The sequence below is a fragment of the Erpetoichthys calabaricus genome, chromosome 4 (assembly GCF_900747795.2).
Source record: "Erpetoichthys calabaricus chromosome 4, fErpCal1.3, whole genome shotgun sequence".
Taxonomy (NCBI): Eukaryota; Metazoa; Chordata; class Cladistia; order Polypteriformes; family Polypteridae; genus Erpetoichthys; species Erpetoichthys calabaricus.
The window spans coordinates 200,831,781-200,849,935 of record NC_041397.2 but is presented as its reverse complement, the minus strand read 5'-3'; the positions used below and the strand labels follow the sequence as shown (position 1 = coordinate 200,849,935).

Here is an 18,155-nt window from a genome sequence, read left to right as displayed (position 1 = left end):
ATTTTTGGAATGCGCAGTTTTCCAACAGCAACCAATGTGTTACAAAAATGTAATTATACTGTTTTACAGTTGATGATATTTTGATATTGACATTTGAATAAATTTTTTTGTTTGTTTTTTATGCTGCTTAATATGGTACTTTATTATTGTTTTGACTGTGTCTTCATTTTAATAGATCAACTACATATCAAAGCAGTGGAATTAAGGTCTCAGTCCAGTACACACAAGGAAGTTGGGTGGGTGAGCTGGGTAAAGATATCATTACCATTCCAAAAGGACCCACCAAGCCTATGACAATCAACATTGCTATAATTCTGGAATCAGAGGACTTTTTTTTACCAGAAGTTGCCTGGCAAGGCATTCTTGGTTTGGCTTACAAAGTGCTAGCTAAGGTAAGTATTGAGTACAAATGGTACGCAGCCACTGTGTTTTACTGTCAATTAAAAATGATCTTAAGTTGTATTTATTATTTAATTTTTGAAAGCCAACAGTGCACTGCATCCTTAGGCTCCTCCTTTACAAAGCCATGTATGGTTCCAGTTTTGTAAGTCATGTTTTCTTAACTGGAAGGAGACACAATTGTTACATTTCTTACTGTTTGTAATGTAATCTGCCAGTATTGTTAACATCTTTGAAATACAGTGTTTGATTAACTGAATTAAACGTTGTTTAATGCTTTTTTTTTTTTTTTAAAAAAGTCAAAATATTTGTATGCATACCTCAAAAAATTCAGTTTTATTTCTATGTGTATATACTATAGTTGCAGTTTTATTTGTAATTATTGAATAGTGCACAGGACTCCAAGTGTGCTTAATAAGAATACAGTAAACTGAATTGTATTTCATAGATTATGATCTTTGGCAAATTGTGAGGGGCAAGGCATCTGACAAGTTAGATACAAAAAATAATGCATTGGTGCATGTGATGTTGAAATGCCTTTTTATTAAAACAATTTTATTAAAAACATTGTATATAACAAGGAATATGGCTTGTTTTCCAGCAGATTGAATGATGCCAAATAAAAATGCAAAACAAACCCATGCTTGGTACTCTGATTTCTGCCAGAGTAATAATTTAATGCTTAATGTGGAAGGAATAGATCTTATTTTTCATTTTGCAGATTTTTTTTCTAGATTTCGCAAAGAACAAATTTGATAGTTAAGGTTTCTTAACATAAGAGAAGGTGATAAATGATTATCTTAAGCAGTGTTAGTCGGGGAAAGAGTACTGTAATGAGCCGTTATGTAATAAAATATTTGTTTTTTTGTTAAGTGAATTTGTTTTTGTCTTATTTTAACAATCAAACACAACTGTTTCCATTGTAGTGTAGTTAATAGTCAAGATTAGTGCTGGGCGGTATACCGGTTCATACCGAAAACCGTTTTTTATTTTTTTTTATGATAGGATTTTTCTTATACCGCAACACTGGTTTAAATTGCCTAAACAACGTTCGGAACGTGGCGCAGCGGGAAACTGGTCAAGTGGGGACCTTTTTCACTGCTACACTGCTAAACACAGATTTGTTGCACTAGGGCTCTTTTTCACTGCTATACCACCAAATAGTGGGCGGTAGCATAGGTATGCCGTGCGGTGAAAATGGACAGAGAGCCGAAAAAAACCAGTCACGTCTGTCGCCTGGAGATGCTTTAATTTTAAAAGGTCAGATGTGTAAATACTGTTTCTATACTACTGGATAATACTGCAAGCCAAGTTGTACTTGTTTTATTTGTTTTCAATACAGTGTAATGCACCTGGGTACTGTGTAATAGTGTGACAACATTTTGACTTTATTCTCGACATTTCCACTTTAATCTTGACGCTTATGACGAGAATATATTCTTTTGACTTTATTCTCGTAATTTGTCATTAAAGTAGAACATCGTAACCTAAACTTCATCATAAAATGAATATCTAATTTACTGGATTTTCTCAAACCCCGTCATAAGTTATATAGCACATTAAATGCTTTGTGTTAAGTGATTCGTTCAGAGATGGGCGCAACTCTGAATGGATGGCATAATTAAACATGTATAACGAAGATATTTTTAAAGTTCTGAACACTCCGTGGGCTAAGTTTATAGCTAGTTTTAATTTCACAAAGACATTTATCGTGTGGTGATTGGTTATGTGGTGAAAGAAAAAGGAAGGATAGGAACTGGGGTTTTGGTAGCCTACGTCAGATAGAGACAGCATGCATGCAATAAAGATAGCCCGCTCAGAAGAACATGCATTGAATTCTGTGTTCGTGTCTCCGACCAGCAGATCACAAACCCAACATTTACACAATATTTAAGTTAAACATGTGCGATAGCTATTCATACATCCAGTTTTTTGGAGCCTCGTCACACCTGCCATAAAGTTCTCTACACTGAACATACACCTGGGGACCCCTTACTGCGAAGGAGCAGCACTACCGCCTCACTACCGTGCATGTGTAATACCTGCTTTAATGCATTTCATCATGAAAATGATATCAAGTATTTATCTTAGCATTCAAATTTTCAGAAAGCAGGAATATCATGAAGTGAATGGATTCTGTATGGTGATCGCTGTCTTCTGTTAGTGCGGAGGAAGTCAGTTTAAGAAGCGTAGTGATTAACCACTGGGTCGGGGAACGTAACACAAAGCATTTAATGTGCTGCATTAATTTATGACGGGGTAAATTAAGTTATTGATTAAACATTGATTTTAGGAAGAAGTTTAGTTTACGACATTCTACTTTAATTATGAAGTAAACTATGAGAATAAAGTGGAAATGCTGACTTTAATCTCGACATAAACGGCGAGAATAAAGTGGAAATGTTGACTTTGTTCTCGACATATAGTTTGTTTTTTTCTTCCCAGTATAGCTTAGCTTGAAGCAAGGTCCATATTAATGCAGTTTGCCTAAATGATGGTTCAGCTGGTAAAGATGTCATCACCAAGTTGCACTTGTTGTATTTTATTTTAATTTGGTGAATACTGTGTAATGCACCTGGGCTTGAAGTAATAGTGCAACTATCAGTAATAATACTATTATTTATTTTATTGTTATTATTTATTAGTTTAAGTATTATGCAGTTTAATGATAAGTTGTTTAAAAAGTCACTTTAACGTGTCAGTGGACAGAGATTAACATTAACAGAAAGTGTAGTTGGTTTACAAAAAATATTTACTATTTATTCCTTTTCTAAGACATATTCGGTGCAATACAATTTTTGACAAGCACTTCTGGATATTTTACTAAGTCTAAATGCCTCTTTGTATGGTTGAAAATATGTTGTCAAAATTATAGTTTGTTTTTGCAAAATTTGTTCAATAAAAAGGTTCTATATTTTGACTGCATCTGTCATGCAATGTGACACCTTCTCCATTAGTGCCACCCCCTTGAAAACTATCACTTTATGGGGCAATGCAAAACTGTATTAATACTTGTGTGCACATTAAAATGTTTTTTTTTTGTACAATGTACAATACTCTTGACAGTGGAATACGTTATTCTTAGCCAGTAATTGCAGTGGAGAATGTGGTTAACATCCACTCATGCATGGGGAAAAAAATACCGTTGAATACCGTGAAACCGGGATAATTTAGAAAAATACCATGATATAGAATTTTGGTCATACCACCCACCCCTAGTCAAGATTTCTCAATTGGGGCAAAGTGAGATGGATAGAATGTACATATTAACTTATCCCACATTACACACAAATTTAAGAGGAATGTATGTGATCCAGGATTAACCTCTTTTTTTTTTTTTTTTCCTGAAATTTAAATAGTAAGAATTAGGAATATACAGATACCATTTTTTGATTTGCTGATACAAAGTGCATAAAGAAACTCTTTAGGCTGATAGTAAGTACTTATACAAGTACTTTTTTTTTTTTTTTTTTAATTAAAAAAAGAAGGATGCTGTATTTTCAAAAATAAATAGAGGGTGAGTCAAAATTATGTTAACACTAATGGTACTGCTATGTATATACTTATGTACAATTTTTGTGGACAATTTATGTGCCACATATAGTATATGTGTTGAACATGGTGGCGAACAGGTTGAGACATTCCTGTAAATCCTCTTGAACAAATGAAGTATGTTTTGTGAATAAATTTTCTGCCATTCAAATGTTAACATAATTTTGACTCACCCTGTATATGAGAAGTTTTATTTACCAAGCCATAGTGAATGAAAGTATGCTCTGTGTTTACAAGAGTTTTTCAGTGATATTGTAAATGTTTAGCCAAAAACATACTGTATACAAGGTGGCACGGTGGCGCAGTGGTAGCGCTGCTGCCTCGCAGTTAGGAGACCCGGGTTCGCTTCCCGGGTCCACCCTGCGTGGAGTTTGCATGTTCTCCCCGTGTCTGCGTGGGTTTCCTCCGGGCGCTCCGGTTTCCTCCCACAGTCCAAAGACATGCAGGTTAGGTGGATTGGCGATTCTAAATTGGCCCTAGTGTGTGCTTGGTGTGTGGGTGTGTTTGTGTGTGTCCTGCGGTGGGTTGGCACCCTGCCCAGGATTAGTTCCCTGCCTTGTGCCCCGTGTTGGCTGGGATTGGCTCCAGCAGACCCCTGTGGCCCTGTGTTCGGATTCAGCGGGTTGGAAAATGGATGGATGGATGGATACTGTATACAAACTCATTTAACAAATTGGAATTTTAATTAAAAAAGCCATAGCCTAATAGTTAGTTACATACTTCTGTTGTAAGAAATACAAAGTTTTTAAAAATTAGGTGCAGGGATAACAGTACTGATAGAAACTTCCTTCCTGAAGTAACCAAGAAAGCTGTGTGTGTATATATAATATATGATATTGTGGAAGCTGGCACGGACACAGACAGGCGGACACGTTCAAGTCACCCTCAACACGTTTATTATACATTCTTTACAAAGTCAAAAGTGCACCACAAAACCCCCAAAAGTCCCCAAAGTCCTGGCCAACATAATGCCTTATCTGTTCAGGCCGCCTCCTCGTATCTCCTCCTGAGCTCTGTCCTTCTCCACTCCCGACTCTCGCCCCTCTGTGAAGGGAGGCGGCCCCTTTTATATGCACCCGGATGTGTTCCAGGTGCTCACCGGCAATCTTCCACCGGCACTCCCCAGTGTGGCGGAAGTGCCGGCTGCGTACCTGGAAGCACTCCAGGTGTCCCTGCTTTAACCCGGCGGCGGAAGTGCTGAGGTCCAGGGCTGCCAAGGCGTCAGGGCGCCCCCTGGCGGTGACCACGGGCCCCTACAGGGCCTCCATAGGAACCAGGGCAGTCGCCCCATTGTGGTCTGGAGGAGGCACAAGCCCTCCACCGGTCTTGCCTATATATATAATATATAAATTGCTTACTCAGTAGTGGAGAACACTATCTGATCTTCGTATATTAGATTCAGATAGGTATGTCTGCACTTTAAGTCCTAGCTCATTGTTATGTGTACACAGAATGATATTCTTACTTGCATCTCTCCTCAGACTTTTGACTGTAATACAATATCAACAAGATGCACAAACACTTGTACTGTATATGCCTTTTTGTATTATGAATATTTAATTTTTTTTTTGCTTGTGATGGGTCTTTAAAGCATTTCATACTTAAGACTCATATTCTGCTGAATGATGTGTAGTAAGTGAAAAAATGCAGATTTTCACAAAAAATGGAATCTCTAGGTTCATAAAGTGTCATATTCAAAAAGAAAGTGTTTGGATATTTAATCCCACAAGATTCCCTATTAGAAACTTAGATTTATCCTCACAAAAATTATTTTTTCATTGTGAATTAGCAACAGTTGCATGTGCATGCATTTTCTTGAGCATGCACAGACATTTTGAGCAAGTTGCTTCAAAGCTCTTATATATTCATTGAGATGCTTTGTGTCTTTGTAGATTAAAATATGCAGTAAAAGATGTTTTGCAATGGGCAAATTATGTCCTCATTTTTTTTTATTACTAGTAAAATGCAAGCTAACCAATTAAAAAGTCTGAATAGATGGAATCTAGTTCTCTGTTTTTGCTAGTGCTATCTCTTATGAAATTGGCACCTCCAACTGAAATTTCTCCATCATATAAATGCGATTTTGAATACTTTGGACATTTTTCAGATAAACAAATAGCGAATGTAATTTTGTTTGTTCGGTGTTTGTTTGGAGATCTGGCATATCCAAAGTGCATCTGGCAGAGAATTAAAGGAGGTGCCACGAAAATTTATGAGGATTTGAAGCATCAAGGGATGATGTATAAAATTCAAGGTGGCAGGAGAAAATCAGTAAATGTATGCTTTATGTAGGTTTCATGTAAAATGATTCTCATGTTGTAAAAGCTGTCAATCATTCCATAAGGGGAATTGGCATAGTGACATTTTGTGATTAAGAAAATTAATTTATCATAATTTTTATATTTGTTTTGTTATCTTTTTGTGTAAATGGTCATTAGTGACATCTTCACATAACGTTTGCCTACAGCCCAAACCTGATTTTTGTATCCCACCACACAGATTGGTTCTCCATCAAATGACAAAATATGTTAACTGCAATAACATGGAGATGAGTTTTGAAACTTTGAATTTTAAATATTAAATGGGTATATAAAATACATTTATATCTATTTTAACTTCAAATTTATATGTGATAGTCTAGTTATTGTAGTTGAAATAAACTTTGTATTTAGACTAACCCTGCATAAACCCGAAGATCAACTGGAAATCTGACTTCTACAACAGCACCTTGTTTTGCACAGCCAGTGCCCTTGCTTCTCCAGTGAAAACCAGTAGTGCTTTTTATACTATTGATGGAACAAAGCGAGTTCAGTGTATTTTTTAAAACATTTTTTCCTGTCCTATTTCTTTAGTAACTTTGTCCCTATTGCTGTACGTGAAAGTAGTTGAGGTGTGGTACACTAAACAATAGAAGCATAATTGACGATACGGCATTACTAACTGATACTGTTTTTATTTCAGCCTGACAGCTCAGTTGAGCCTTTCTTTGACTCTCTCGTCAATCAAACAGGGATTCCAAACATTTTCTCCCTACAGATGTGCGGAGCAGAAACCACCTCATCAATTTCTACTGACCCTTTAGGAGGAAGTCTGGTAAGACAAATGTAGACTTCATAGGATCCTTGATAAATTAAGGATTAGTCTTGAATAATTTTGGTATGTACATTTTTAGAGAGGTTTCTCTTAATATTTTTGCTTCTTTTTCACTGTAATGTTTATAGCTCTTCAGCAATTTCAATTTCTAGCCATGTTTTTATTTAGCTTTACTTAAAGTAATTTTCCAGAGAGTAAGAGAAAACCATACACCTTTGCAGGATATGCACTGAACAATTGTCTGCATCGTGCAGGAAATGGCAAAGTCTTATTCATGTACTTTTAGGTGGCAAATGTAGGGTCTTGCCACTGTTACTATTCACTATTAGTATTCAGCCCCCAGACCCCCTTTTTTTTTTTTTTTTTTTTTTTTAAATAAACGATTGCAGCATGGGATTTTGATCAGTATAACTGGGAGTATTTACTTATAAATAAATAGCAGCAATTTTTAAGTATTAATCCTCTTTGTCCATTACCTGGTTGAACCACCACTCAGAGGTCAATCTGCCCATTTCTTCTTGCAAAATTGTTCAACTTCTGCCAGGTTAGATGGGGAGCAGCGGTTAACAGAAATGTTTTGGTCTTTCCACAGATGTTCGATGAGGTTAAGGTTAGAACTCTTGATTGGGCCACTCAAGGATATCACTTTTCTCCTTTTTATTCTATTTCACTATTACTCTGGAAATATGCTTTGCATCATTGTCCTGTTGAAAGATAAACTTGCCAGTTTATGTGATTAGATTTTCCACTTGGATCTGTCTGTATCATGCAACGTTCATCTTCCCTTCCTGACCAGATGGCTAGTCCCAGCTATCCTCAAAACATAATGCTACTACCGCCATCACATTTTATAATGGTGATGGTGTTACCTGGCATCACTAGTTTAGAAGTAAATTTATGCCAGAGAATGTCCACTTTAGTTCAGTCAGACCACAAGACTTTTGCCACATCCTTGCAGTATCTTTCAAGGGAGGCTTTTCCAGTTTATTATAAGTAGGAACCTGGTGTATTTGTTTTTTGTTTTATTTCTTCCTTCCTTGCCACTTTTCCATAAAAACTCTTTTCGTGAAATACCATAGAGATTGTTAAGCTGTGAGCCTCCTGTCATTGCATTCACTGACACCTGCAGCTTAGTCAGATTGACAATTGGTGCTACAGTAGGTTCTCTTGAATTGCCAGTCATTGTTCAGTCATTAAGTTCAGAGGGAGAGCCTGACCTAGACAGCATAGCTGTAGCCTCATATTTTTCCTATTTCTGTATGGTGAACTGCGCTGACATCCAAGGAATGCTCAGTGTTTTTGTCATGGTCTTGTACTATTTCCCAAATCTGTGCTTGTGTATAATTATATCTCTGACTTGTTTTGAATGCCCTTTTCTCTTAATAGTTTTGCTTTTTGTGGAAAATCACTACCGTACTGTTGAACCTCAGTGAAGTATTTACCCTCTTAAGTTAATTAAAAGGCCATCATCTAGCTATTTCCTACACAGGTAGAAAACATTAACAAATCAGGTGAATTATTAAAGTAATACATTGGACCGTATGTTTACAAAGGGTATGAATACTTTTTAAAATCTCACAATACTTTTTTTCTTTTTTGAAAAATGTTCAAAGATTTTCACTGTTGTTTTGATTTAGCACAATGTACCTTGTTTTGCCGGACAGCTAGAAAAATTCTTTGTGAAAATGATTTAAAAGGCCAAATACATTTTCAAGGCATTATACAACTACTAGCTGTGAAGTATACAGTAGGCTGACTGGATACATGCAAGCCTTGCAGAAATAACAATTAAAAAAAAAAAAATAGTGTTGTTCGATAAACCTTTTCTGTCAGCATTTTGATGCCTTGTGGTTTATGTTTCTGCCAAAGAAAAACAGGTGCAAGTGAGTTTAAGTAATAGTGTAAGCATCCAAACAAAGACATAGTGGAAATTGGACTATGATGGGATGGACAAAGTATTTAAACACATAAATAGCTGAAATTTAAAAAATATAAAAATAACTGAGGCAGAGCAGAATAGAGAAGATTGAAATTGTTGGCTTTCTTACTAAAGCTGAGAACTAGAGGTTTGAAGAGTTTCCCTGTCCATGGAGATAACGGGCAGATGAATGTGTGGTTGTCCTGGAACACTAAGTCTAGAGTATACAGCTTACTTTATTTGGAAAAATTCAAAGGATAACATTCTAACATGACGTTTACACATGGCTGGTTATTGGGAAGATGAATTCATTAATTTAATGAAGCTGTATCATGAAGGGGAGAGGGATATCAATATCCGGGTATTTGATAAGCTTTGAAAGTGGAAGAGCTAAGGATGAATAGGAATGACTACTGGACCTGGGGACCTGGGTTCGCTTCCCGGGTTCTCCCTGCGTGGAGTTTGCATGTTCTCCCCGTGTCTACGTGGGTTTCCTCCGGGCGCTCTGGTTTCCTCCCACAGTCCAAAGACATGCAGGTTAGGTGGATTGGTGATTCTAAATTGGCCCTAGTGTGTGCTTGGTGTGTGGGTGTGTGGGTGTGTTTGTGTGTGTCCTGCGGTGGGTTGGCACCCTGCCCAGGATTGGTTCCTGCCTTGTGCCCTGTGTTGGCTGGGATTGGCTCCAGCAGACCCCCGTGACCCTGTGTTTGGATTCAGCGGGTTGGAAAATGGATGGATGGATGAAAAGCCAACTTGAACCAATTGATTTTTTAATCATGCACAGACTTGCATGAGACAAGTAATTTAAGGACAATCCTGTATGAGGAATTAAATGGGGCATCACTGAGAAAAAGCAGGAAACTGTTGAGATAAAATTTGACTTTGTGGTGAGTGTCATATAGGGTTATAGGGAAGATTAGATTTGATTCAGCAATAACAATAACTAAAGGCTCAAGAGGGATATTGAAGAGGAGAGGGGAAAGTGATTTGGTTCCTTTAGAAATCAGAAAGGATTGCAATATAGTGGTTAGTGACAAGACAAGAGGAAAAGTATCATTAGTTACATTTTCTGAGTACACTTTAGCGATACAACAATGTGGGAATTTGCATTACAAATATTTAGATAAAAACAAGGAAGGAAAGAAGCATGACACACGTGTTTAAATTTTTAATAATTTAATCAGTATGTCACCCATTGCCTTCTGGGGCACTTCTAGTGTTAATGTAGCTGATATATACAGTAATGTGGAAGCAATTATTGAATGGTTAGAAACAAAATTAAATTTTAACTATTACTTTTGAGCCCCATTTCATTTTGGCTTCTTTGTTCATTTTAAATGTTATATGAAGTATAACTGGGCACACACAGTGTCTTAACAGTCCGGCACATTGGAACAGTGAGCTGGGAGAGAGTTTAACCTGACATGATATAATACTAGGTTAGCACTAGTACCTTAATGCTTTCTGGTGATGCCCTGCTGTTGATCCTGAGTTGGTTCCTGTCTTCTACCTGATGTCAGAAAAGGACCGGGTCCATACAGCCTTTCAGTTGAGATTGCATGTTGTGAAAATGGATGGTAAAGTTGTATCTATTAAAATACATGTATATAAAGCAGTGTTTCTGCTTGGCAGATACGATATGAACTTACTTTAGACTGCTTTCTCATTTGTCTTTCTTTGTATTTTTGGTACATACACTATAACATTAGATATCAAGACTCACCATTCTAAGGAGCATATTTAGAATTAAATATTTTCTAGTAGTGCTGGGTGGTATACCGGTTCATACCAAAAACCGTTTTTTATTTTTGTTATGATATGGATTTTTCTCATACCGCAACACCGGTTAAAAATAGGCTAAGCAATGTTCTGTTATCTCTATTATCAGTCAATACAGGTAGTCAGTCCCCTACTTACGATGGTTCAACTTAGATTTTTCGAAGTTATGATGTTGAAAGCGAGACGATAATTTATATAAAATTGTGTAAAATATATATTTTCAAGATGGCGCGGCAAACAAACTTTTCTGTGGGCCGATCGATGCATTACGATACGTTGTCGGAAACTCCCACGTTGTGAGATGCCTCAGTCTAGCTAGCTATCGTTTGAGACTCCGATTTTGATGCAAGTGATCATATAGAATCAGGGGTTCTCAACGTCGGTCCTGGGGACCCCCTGTCGCTGCAGGTTTTTGTTCCAATCAGCTTCTGTTTTTAATTGAACTCCTGGGCTAATTAAGTGAACTGATATTTCCCAAGTTCTGTATTTAGGGAACAATATATTAATTAGAAAACTAAGTTTGCTAAAAAAAAAAAAAAAAAAAATATTAAAATGTACCAAGCAGTTATATAGGAATAATGTATTTTTTTTTTCTTTTTAACAGTATTTTCATCTTGATTTTCATTCTACTTTTCAAGGTGTTCTAATTGTTTAATTAATCCATTATTTACTAATTAGTGGGTGTGACGCTAAAGTAGTTGCAGCCTTTGATTATTCAGTGTGTTGTTTGTCAGCGTGTCTGATCTGCTCGTTTTAAGTTGTCATTATTAAGATACAACGAAGGGGGAAAAAACTGCACAGAGAAAGGGCAAAGTATAATGAAATCAACAAAAGAAAGTTAAGCATTTAAATCTATAGCAAAAGCAGAAATTTTATAAATGTCTTATAAATGTGAAACAACATACTTTTCTGAATGTCGAATAAAAGAAAAAAAAATACCAGCTAATTAAATGAGCTCAGTGTTATCAGGTGTTGTCACTGATTAGGAATCTGGTTGGAACAAAAACCTGTAGCCACAGTGGGTCCCCAGGACCGAGTTTGAGAAACACTGAGATGGAGATCAAAAATGAAAGTGTGGTACCGGGATCAGCTGATCTGACCCCAGCTGATTGTGGTGCTGAACACGTACTGAAAGAGCTTTCAGTACTGGTGGGAACATTGTCACGTGCCACAGGGCAGTACTCAAACCAGATATTGTTGACCGTCTGGTTTTCCTTGCCCAGAATTTGTAATGGCTAAGATTTACATAAGTGCCTTGTTCATTCTGTTCAAATGTGTGAATACACATTCACTTTTTTTTTCTCAATACTTGAATACTGTATAATGTATCTGGGCTTGAAGCTTTGAAGTAATAGTATTATTACTGGAATTTGCACTATTTATTTGATTGTTATTATTACTGGAAGTTGAACTATTATTTATTTTATTGTTATTATTTATTAGTTTAAATATTATGCAGTTTAATGATGGGATGGTTGAAAAAATGTTGTCAAAATAGTTGTTTGCAAAATTTGTTCAATAAAAAGGTTCTATATTTTGACTGCATCTGTCATGCAATGTGATTCCTTCTCTTCATTAGTGCCACCCCCTTGAAAACCATCACTTTATGGGACCATTCAAACCTGTATTAACACTTTTGTACACATTAAAATGTTTTTTTTGTACAATGTACAATGCTCATGACAGTGGAATAGGTTATTCTTAGCCAGTCTACTGCAGTAATTGCAGTGGAAAATGTGGTTAACATCCACTCATGCATGGGAAAAAAATACCGTCAAATACCATGAAACCGGGATAATTTAGAAAAATACCGTGATACAAAATTTTGGTCATACCACCCACTCCTATTTTCTAGTGTTGAATTTGGCATTTCTGTTTAAATGAATGCACTAAAAAAAAAAAAAAAAAAACGAGCTTCAAGGGATACTGATTTTCTTAGAAATGTTGCTCTGATAAGTAAATACCAATATTGAAACTTAATGGGGGTTGGCACCTAGTCAAATTAGTGTTAGTTTGTATAAATAACTTTTTAACATTAAAAAAAATTTGTTCTTATTTTTTGCAATTTATTTATTTTTAAAGATTATGGGAGGAATAGAGCCTACGTTATACACAGGAGCTGTCTGGTACACCCCAATAAAGGAACAGTGGTATTATCAAGTTGAAGTTTTGAAGTTGGAAGTAGGAGATCAAAATTTGAATCTGGACTGCAGAGAGGTAAGAATTGGGTCAGATAGCTTTGTTGAGTATTTGTGCATTTCCTAATTCTTTACTGTTTGTTCGGGACAGGTATCGTAAACAATTTAATTTTAAACAATTATACTTTACTATTCACTAATTCCGTGTCTTATTATTTGTACAATACAATTTCACATAAGATTTCATAGACCTGATTGATAAAATTTAGGGTACATTTGCAATTATCAAATTTGACTTGATGGGTACAGTAAATGAATAGAAGCATGATATCTTAAGTACACCTTTAGTTTAATGATAACTGTAAAAATAGTGAAACCATTAATCAAGGTGCATCATAATCCAAACAAAGTAATGCATTTTGAAATAAGACTGAGCATCACCATTAAAATGTTGAATATAATATGAAAACTCATTCTCGGCTTATATACCAAAAAATTAAAAATCCTGAAACTGTTTAAGAAAAGTAGAACTACTTCAAAATTCAGTAATAAAACCATCCATCCATCCTTTATCCAACCCGCTATATCCTAACTACAGGGTCACGGGGGTCTGGTGGAGCCAACACAGGGCGCAAAGCAGGAAACAAACCCCAGGCAGGGAGACAGCACACCCACACACCAAGCACACACTAAGCACACACCTGGGACAATTTAGAATCGCCAATGCACCTAACCTGCATGTCTTTGGACTGTGGGAGGAAACCGGAGTACCTGGAGGAAACCCACACAGACATGGGGAGAACATGCAAACTCCACGAAGGGAGGATCCAGGAAGCGAACCCGGGTCTCCTAACTGCGAGGCAGCAGCACTACCCACTGCGCCACTGTGCTGCCCGTAATAAAACCAAACAAGATAATAGAAAAGATTAGTGTCAGCTTTCTCATAAAAAAAATTAAAAATTGTCATTTTTTTCATTTTGCTTCTGAATTAAGCATTTTATAAAACATTTCCCAAACATTTCTCTAACCAGTCCAAATAAACAGAAATGGTTTTTTAATAGTCAAGACATAATCACAAGCATGAATCGCAGTAAAACTGTGTATTAACATTATGGCAACTTTACTCTCTTTCCAGTTCATTAGTAGTGTTTTTTCCTTTTTCTAAACTAAAGGCCACATATACTGAGCAGGCTCATTTGTGAGTGATAATTACCAATCAGCTATTCTATGTCTACTGTGCTTCCAATATGTTTTATTAGAATTTGATCTCACATTTTAATATGTAAGAAGTTAAATGTTTAAGCATAATTTTTTCTTATAAAATAACTTTTTTTTTTTTAAAATAAAGATAACACAAACTACAAACTCCTTCAGCCTTTTTTTTAATATATATTTTATAATATGATACCCCAAAAATCAAAATGAAAAAGTGATGAAGCAGGCTAGTCAATTTTACCGCAAATTCATTGCAGCAACTCAAAATCGTACTCGGTAGTTTGTATGGCCCCCACGTGAGCACAAGGCCCACTAGAGGACGGTGGGCCCTCCGGCCACCCTCAAGTCTGTTTCTGATTGTTTGGTCAGAGACATTCACACCATTGGCCTGCTGGAGGTCATTTTGTAGGTCTCTGGCAGTGCTCATCCTGTTCCTCCTTGTCCAAAAGAGCAGATACAGGTCCTGCTGTTGGGTTAAGGACCTTCTATGGCCCTGTCTAACTCTCCTAGAGTAACTGCCTGTCTCCTGGAATCTCCTCCATGCCCTTGGGACTGTGCTGGGAGACACAGCAAAACTTCTGGCAATAGCACGTATTGATGTGCCATTCTGGAGAAGTTGGACTACCTGTGCAACCTCTGTAGGATCCAGGTGTTGCATCATGCTACCAGTAGTGACACTGACCATAGACAAATGCAAAACTAGTGAAAAAACAGTCAGAAAAGATGAGGAGGGAAAAATGTCAGTGGCCTCCACCTGCTAAACCATTCCTGTTTTGGGGGTCGTCTCATTGTTGCCCCTCTGGTGTTAATGAAATTAACAACAGGTGCACTAAAACAGCTGAAACGGATTAGCAACCCCATCTGCTACTTAACTGACCAGATCAATATCCCAGAAGTTTCACTGACTGGATGCTATACTCTGATCAAAAAAATTAAAGGAACATTTTTTAAATAGCCGAATACTGGGGGCGTACAGCTCCCCAAACAGGCACAGAGACAAAAGTCCAAGGTAACACCTGATTTTTTTTTTTTATTTAAGCGGAGCAGCGTTTTTTCCTCTCCATACAGGGAGATGGAGCAGCATATAGAAGCTGGAAAGAAACAAAAGTATAATTGGAGGTAGAGTTTTCAGAACCATCCCACAAGATGAGGCCAGGTGTGAAACATTAAATTTAACTGAGTTTTCATTAGAATATATAAGAAATACAAGTCAATCGAAGCCTCAGAGTCATATTGTTAGTGTTTTATGTGTGAAGACCAATTTTTGGCCTGATCACTATTTTTATTATTTTTGATAAGTTAATGATTACAAAATAAGAATGTTTTCTTTTGGATATCAGGGTTATTAAATTCAGCACTGCAAAATGTTGGTTGAATCAACTGATTTATCACAAGAGGTAGTGCTTTATGGACTGTAAACACATGTTTATAAGGGTCATCGGCTAAAGTAAGGTATCTAAGAAAAATGATTTGATATTGCAAATGGACAAATGGTATTCCAGGGAAAAAAGAATTTTCAATGCTGAATGATTATCAGCTGTATCCGTAATGGTTCTCCTAAACATCCAATGGAATTTTCTTGTTTATTTTCATTCTGTTCCCGATTACTTAGGAGCAGAAAAGAAGTGCTGCTTGGGACCACATTATATGGACTCTTTCTTTGTTTATTATTAAAATGCCATTATTTTTCTAGAAATATTCTTTTGTATGGTTTTTTTTCTAAAAGAGACTCCCTATGGTGTTGTGAGGTGTAACAGGTGAGTTTATATGCCTCACCAATACTGTGCTTTTACATTTACAGGTAACATCTATATTCTAATGAAATAAAAGAGGCCTCATGGTAGATGATGATGTGTTTGTGTGTAGATAGCCATCTCTTACTTTGTGTGTGAGTGCTACTAACAATGTAATCAGTCATGGTTTCTGTTTTAAAAACTGTATGCCAACCTGAGCAAAATGCGTGCAGCTTTCGCTTATGTGTATTCAGGCAAGGCCAAAGAGTCTCTTTACCATCAAGGACAAGAAAAAATACTTTTTTTTTTTTTTTTTAATGAAAAGCATTTTGAAAGAAAGGAAAAGCTTTCCTGAAACATGCTGGCAATCTTGCAGATGCTTGAGTGCAAATAGACTTCCATTAGAGGCTTTGTTCCGCAGAGGCCTTGGCACTTAAAGGCACTGAATTTTGATGTGCGTTTCTTTTATTTCAGTACAATACTGACAAGGCAATTGTCGACAGTGGAACTACACTTTTGCGACTTCCTGGAAATGTATTTAATGCTGTGGTGGATACCATTATCCGTACATCCTTGGTAAGAAGAGTTCTAATTGTGGGTTGGAGTTTATGTGTTTACATTTTCTGGTATTTGACAGGAGACTTTAACAACGCCTTGTGCAGTAGCACTGCCCTTCCAAGAGTAAATATGAACTGGGGATCATTGTGTTAAGCAAGTCACATTGTCACACTCTCTAATTTTGTCAGCTCTCAATGTGACAATTTTTTTATCATTTATTAGAAGCTGAAAATGGACTACCTTTTTTTAAATTATTTTGCTTAATTTTTTTACCTAGATAGATAGATAGATACTTTATTAATCCCAAGGGGAAATTCCCAGTGGTATTAAACTTCTGTAGATTGCTAAACGAATGTCTGAACATATAAATAACATGCTTTTAGTTTCTATTTACACAGTGTCAGAGTTGTAAGATTTGCTGTAGATAATGTATCTGTATACCTAATGTAGATGTTGAGACATCAGAAAAATGAATAAAGTTGTCAACAAGAAGGAGAAAATAAATTGTCCTGTTTTACTGTATGCTAAATTTTGAACTGAAATTAAGTTGGCTTTTCCCACTTGACAGATTTCACAGTTTCCTGCTGGCTTCTGGACTGGTGACAAGTTGGCCTGTTGGGAAAAACAAAGCATGCCATGGGATTACTTCCCTAAAATCTCCATTTACCTAAGAGACATGAATGTTAGCCAGTCTTTCAGGATTTCGATTCTTCCACAGGTATGCAAAGAAATTAAAAACAACACGCATGCCTGGGTACAAAGTGGCACAAAGTATAGGGGTTAAAGCATACAGAAGGGATGGATGTTGCTGTACATAATGACCATGAGAAAGACTAAACAAACAAAGTAGCTGAGAAAGATGTCACTTAATGTGGGAAAAACAAATCCTACACAAATATGCTCTTAGGCAGAAACTAAATGAAAGATGAAAGCAGAACTGTAGTGATGAAGAAAAAATCAATTCCCTTTGTGAAATCTCATATTCTAATAAGTATGTGTACGTTTAGTGTGGTAGTATATTTTTTAACATGTTTAATTTATTCTTGCTTCATTTTAACACATTGAATTTTTTTTTAAGTGTACTTCTGTTTCTACCTTGTATTGATTGCTGCCAAAGGCTATGCTAGAGCAAGAATTTTAAATTGGTGACTGGCTATATATTTCTGATTTGTTTATCTAGAAAATAATGGCAGGATTTGGAGCCAACGCCTTACATATGTAATAAAGAGCGAGAAAACTGTCTAGTGATTATTTTCATAAGTCTGTACAAATTAAAGGTGAAGAATATAAACTATGTGGGACAGTGAGACATAGAAAGTGAGGTACAACAACCTAATAAAATGTCAAAAAGAGCAATTATATATGAAATGCTAACCCAAGTAATTGTCTCCTGCAATTTAAGCATAATATGTAAATTCTAAATATAACATTAATAAAACGACTTCCTTTAATGTGGGGGAAAGATGTACTTGGGGGAGTCTTCTGCTTTAACAAATTCTAACAAGAAAGAGGTGGGAGAGATTAGCACAAGATTACTCTTTTGGGGTCCTCTTTTTCAGGATCTGCACTTCTCAGTCAGTGACAGGCTGGCAGAAACAGGAGGAGGCCAAATCAGAATAAAAGCTTAAAGGAGGAAAATGCTTACATTTTAATAACAATGGGAAAATGATGGCCCATAAACAATTTGTAGGATCTTTTTAAGGTGTCCTTTTCTATGTGGTGTGACTCTAGTTTTGCACTAGATGGTGCCAATATTACACAAATAGGAAT

At 36.4% G+C, this 18,155-nt stretch overlaps 2 protein-coding genes across 2 annotated transcripts in view; one reads left to right on the top strand and one right to left on the bottom strand.

Annotated features, from left to right (window-relative positions):
* Positions 1-18,155, bottom strand: part of tmprss2 (transmembrane serine protease 2) — a 226,717-nt gene that overhangs the window by 36,795 nt on the left and 171,767 nt on the right. The gene's annotated exons all lie outside the window — the stretch shown is intronic.
* Positions 1-18,155, top strand: part of bace2 (beta-secretase 2) — a 60,581-nt gene that overhangs the window by 38,563 nt on the left and 3,863 nt on the right. The window contains exons 3-7 of the mRNA XM_028800179.2: positions 176-392; positions 6,913-7,044; positions 12,824-12,958; positions 16,302-16,403; positions 16,954-17,103. Of these exons, the coding sequence (XP_028656012.1) occupies positions 176-392; positions 6,913-7,044; positions 12,824-12,958; positions 16,302-16,403; positions 16,954-17,103 (736 nt within the window). The remainder of the gene's footprint in view (positions 1-175; positions 393-6,912; positions 7,045-12,823; positions 12,959-16,301; positions 16,404-16,953; positions 17,104-18,155) is intronic.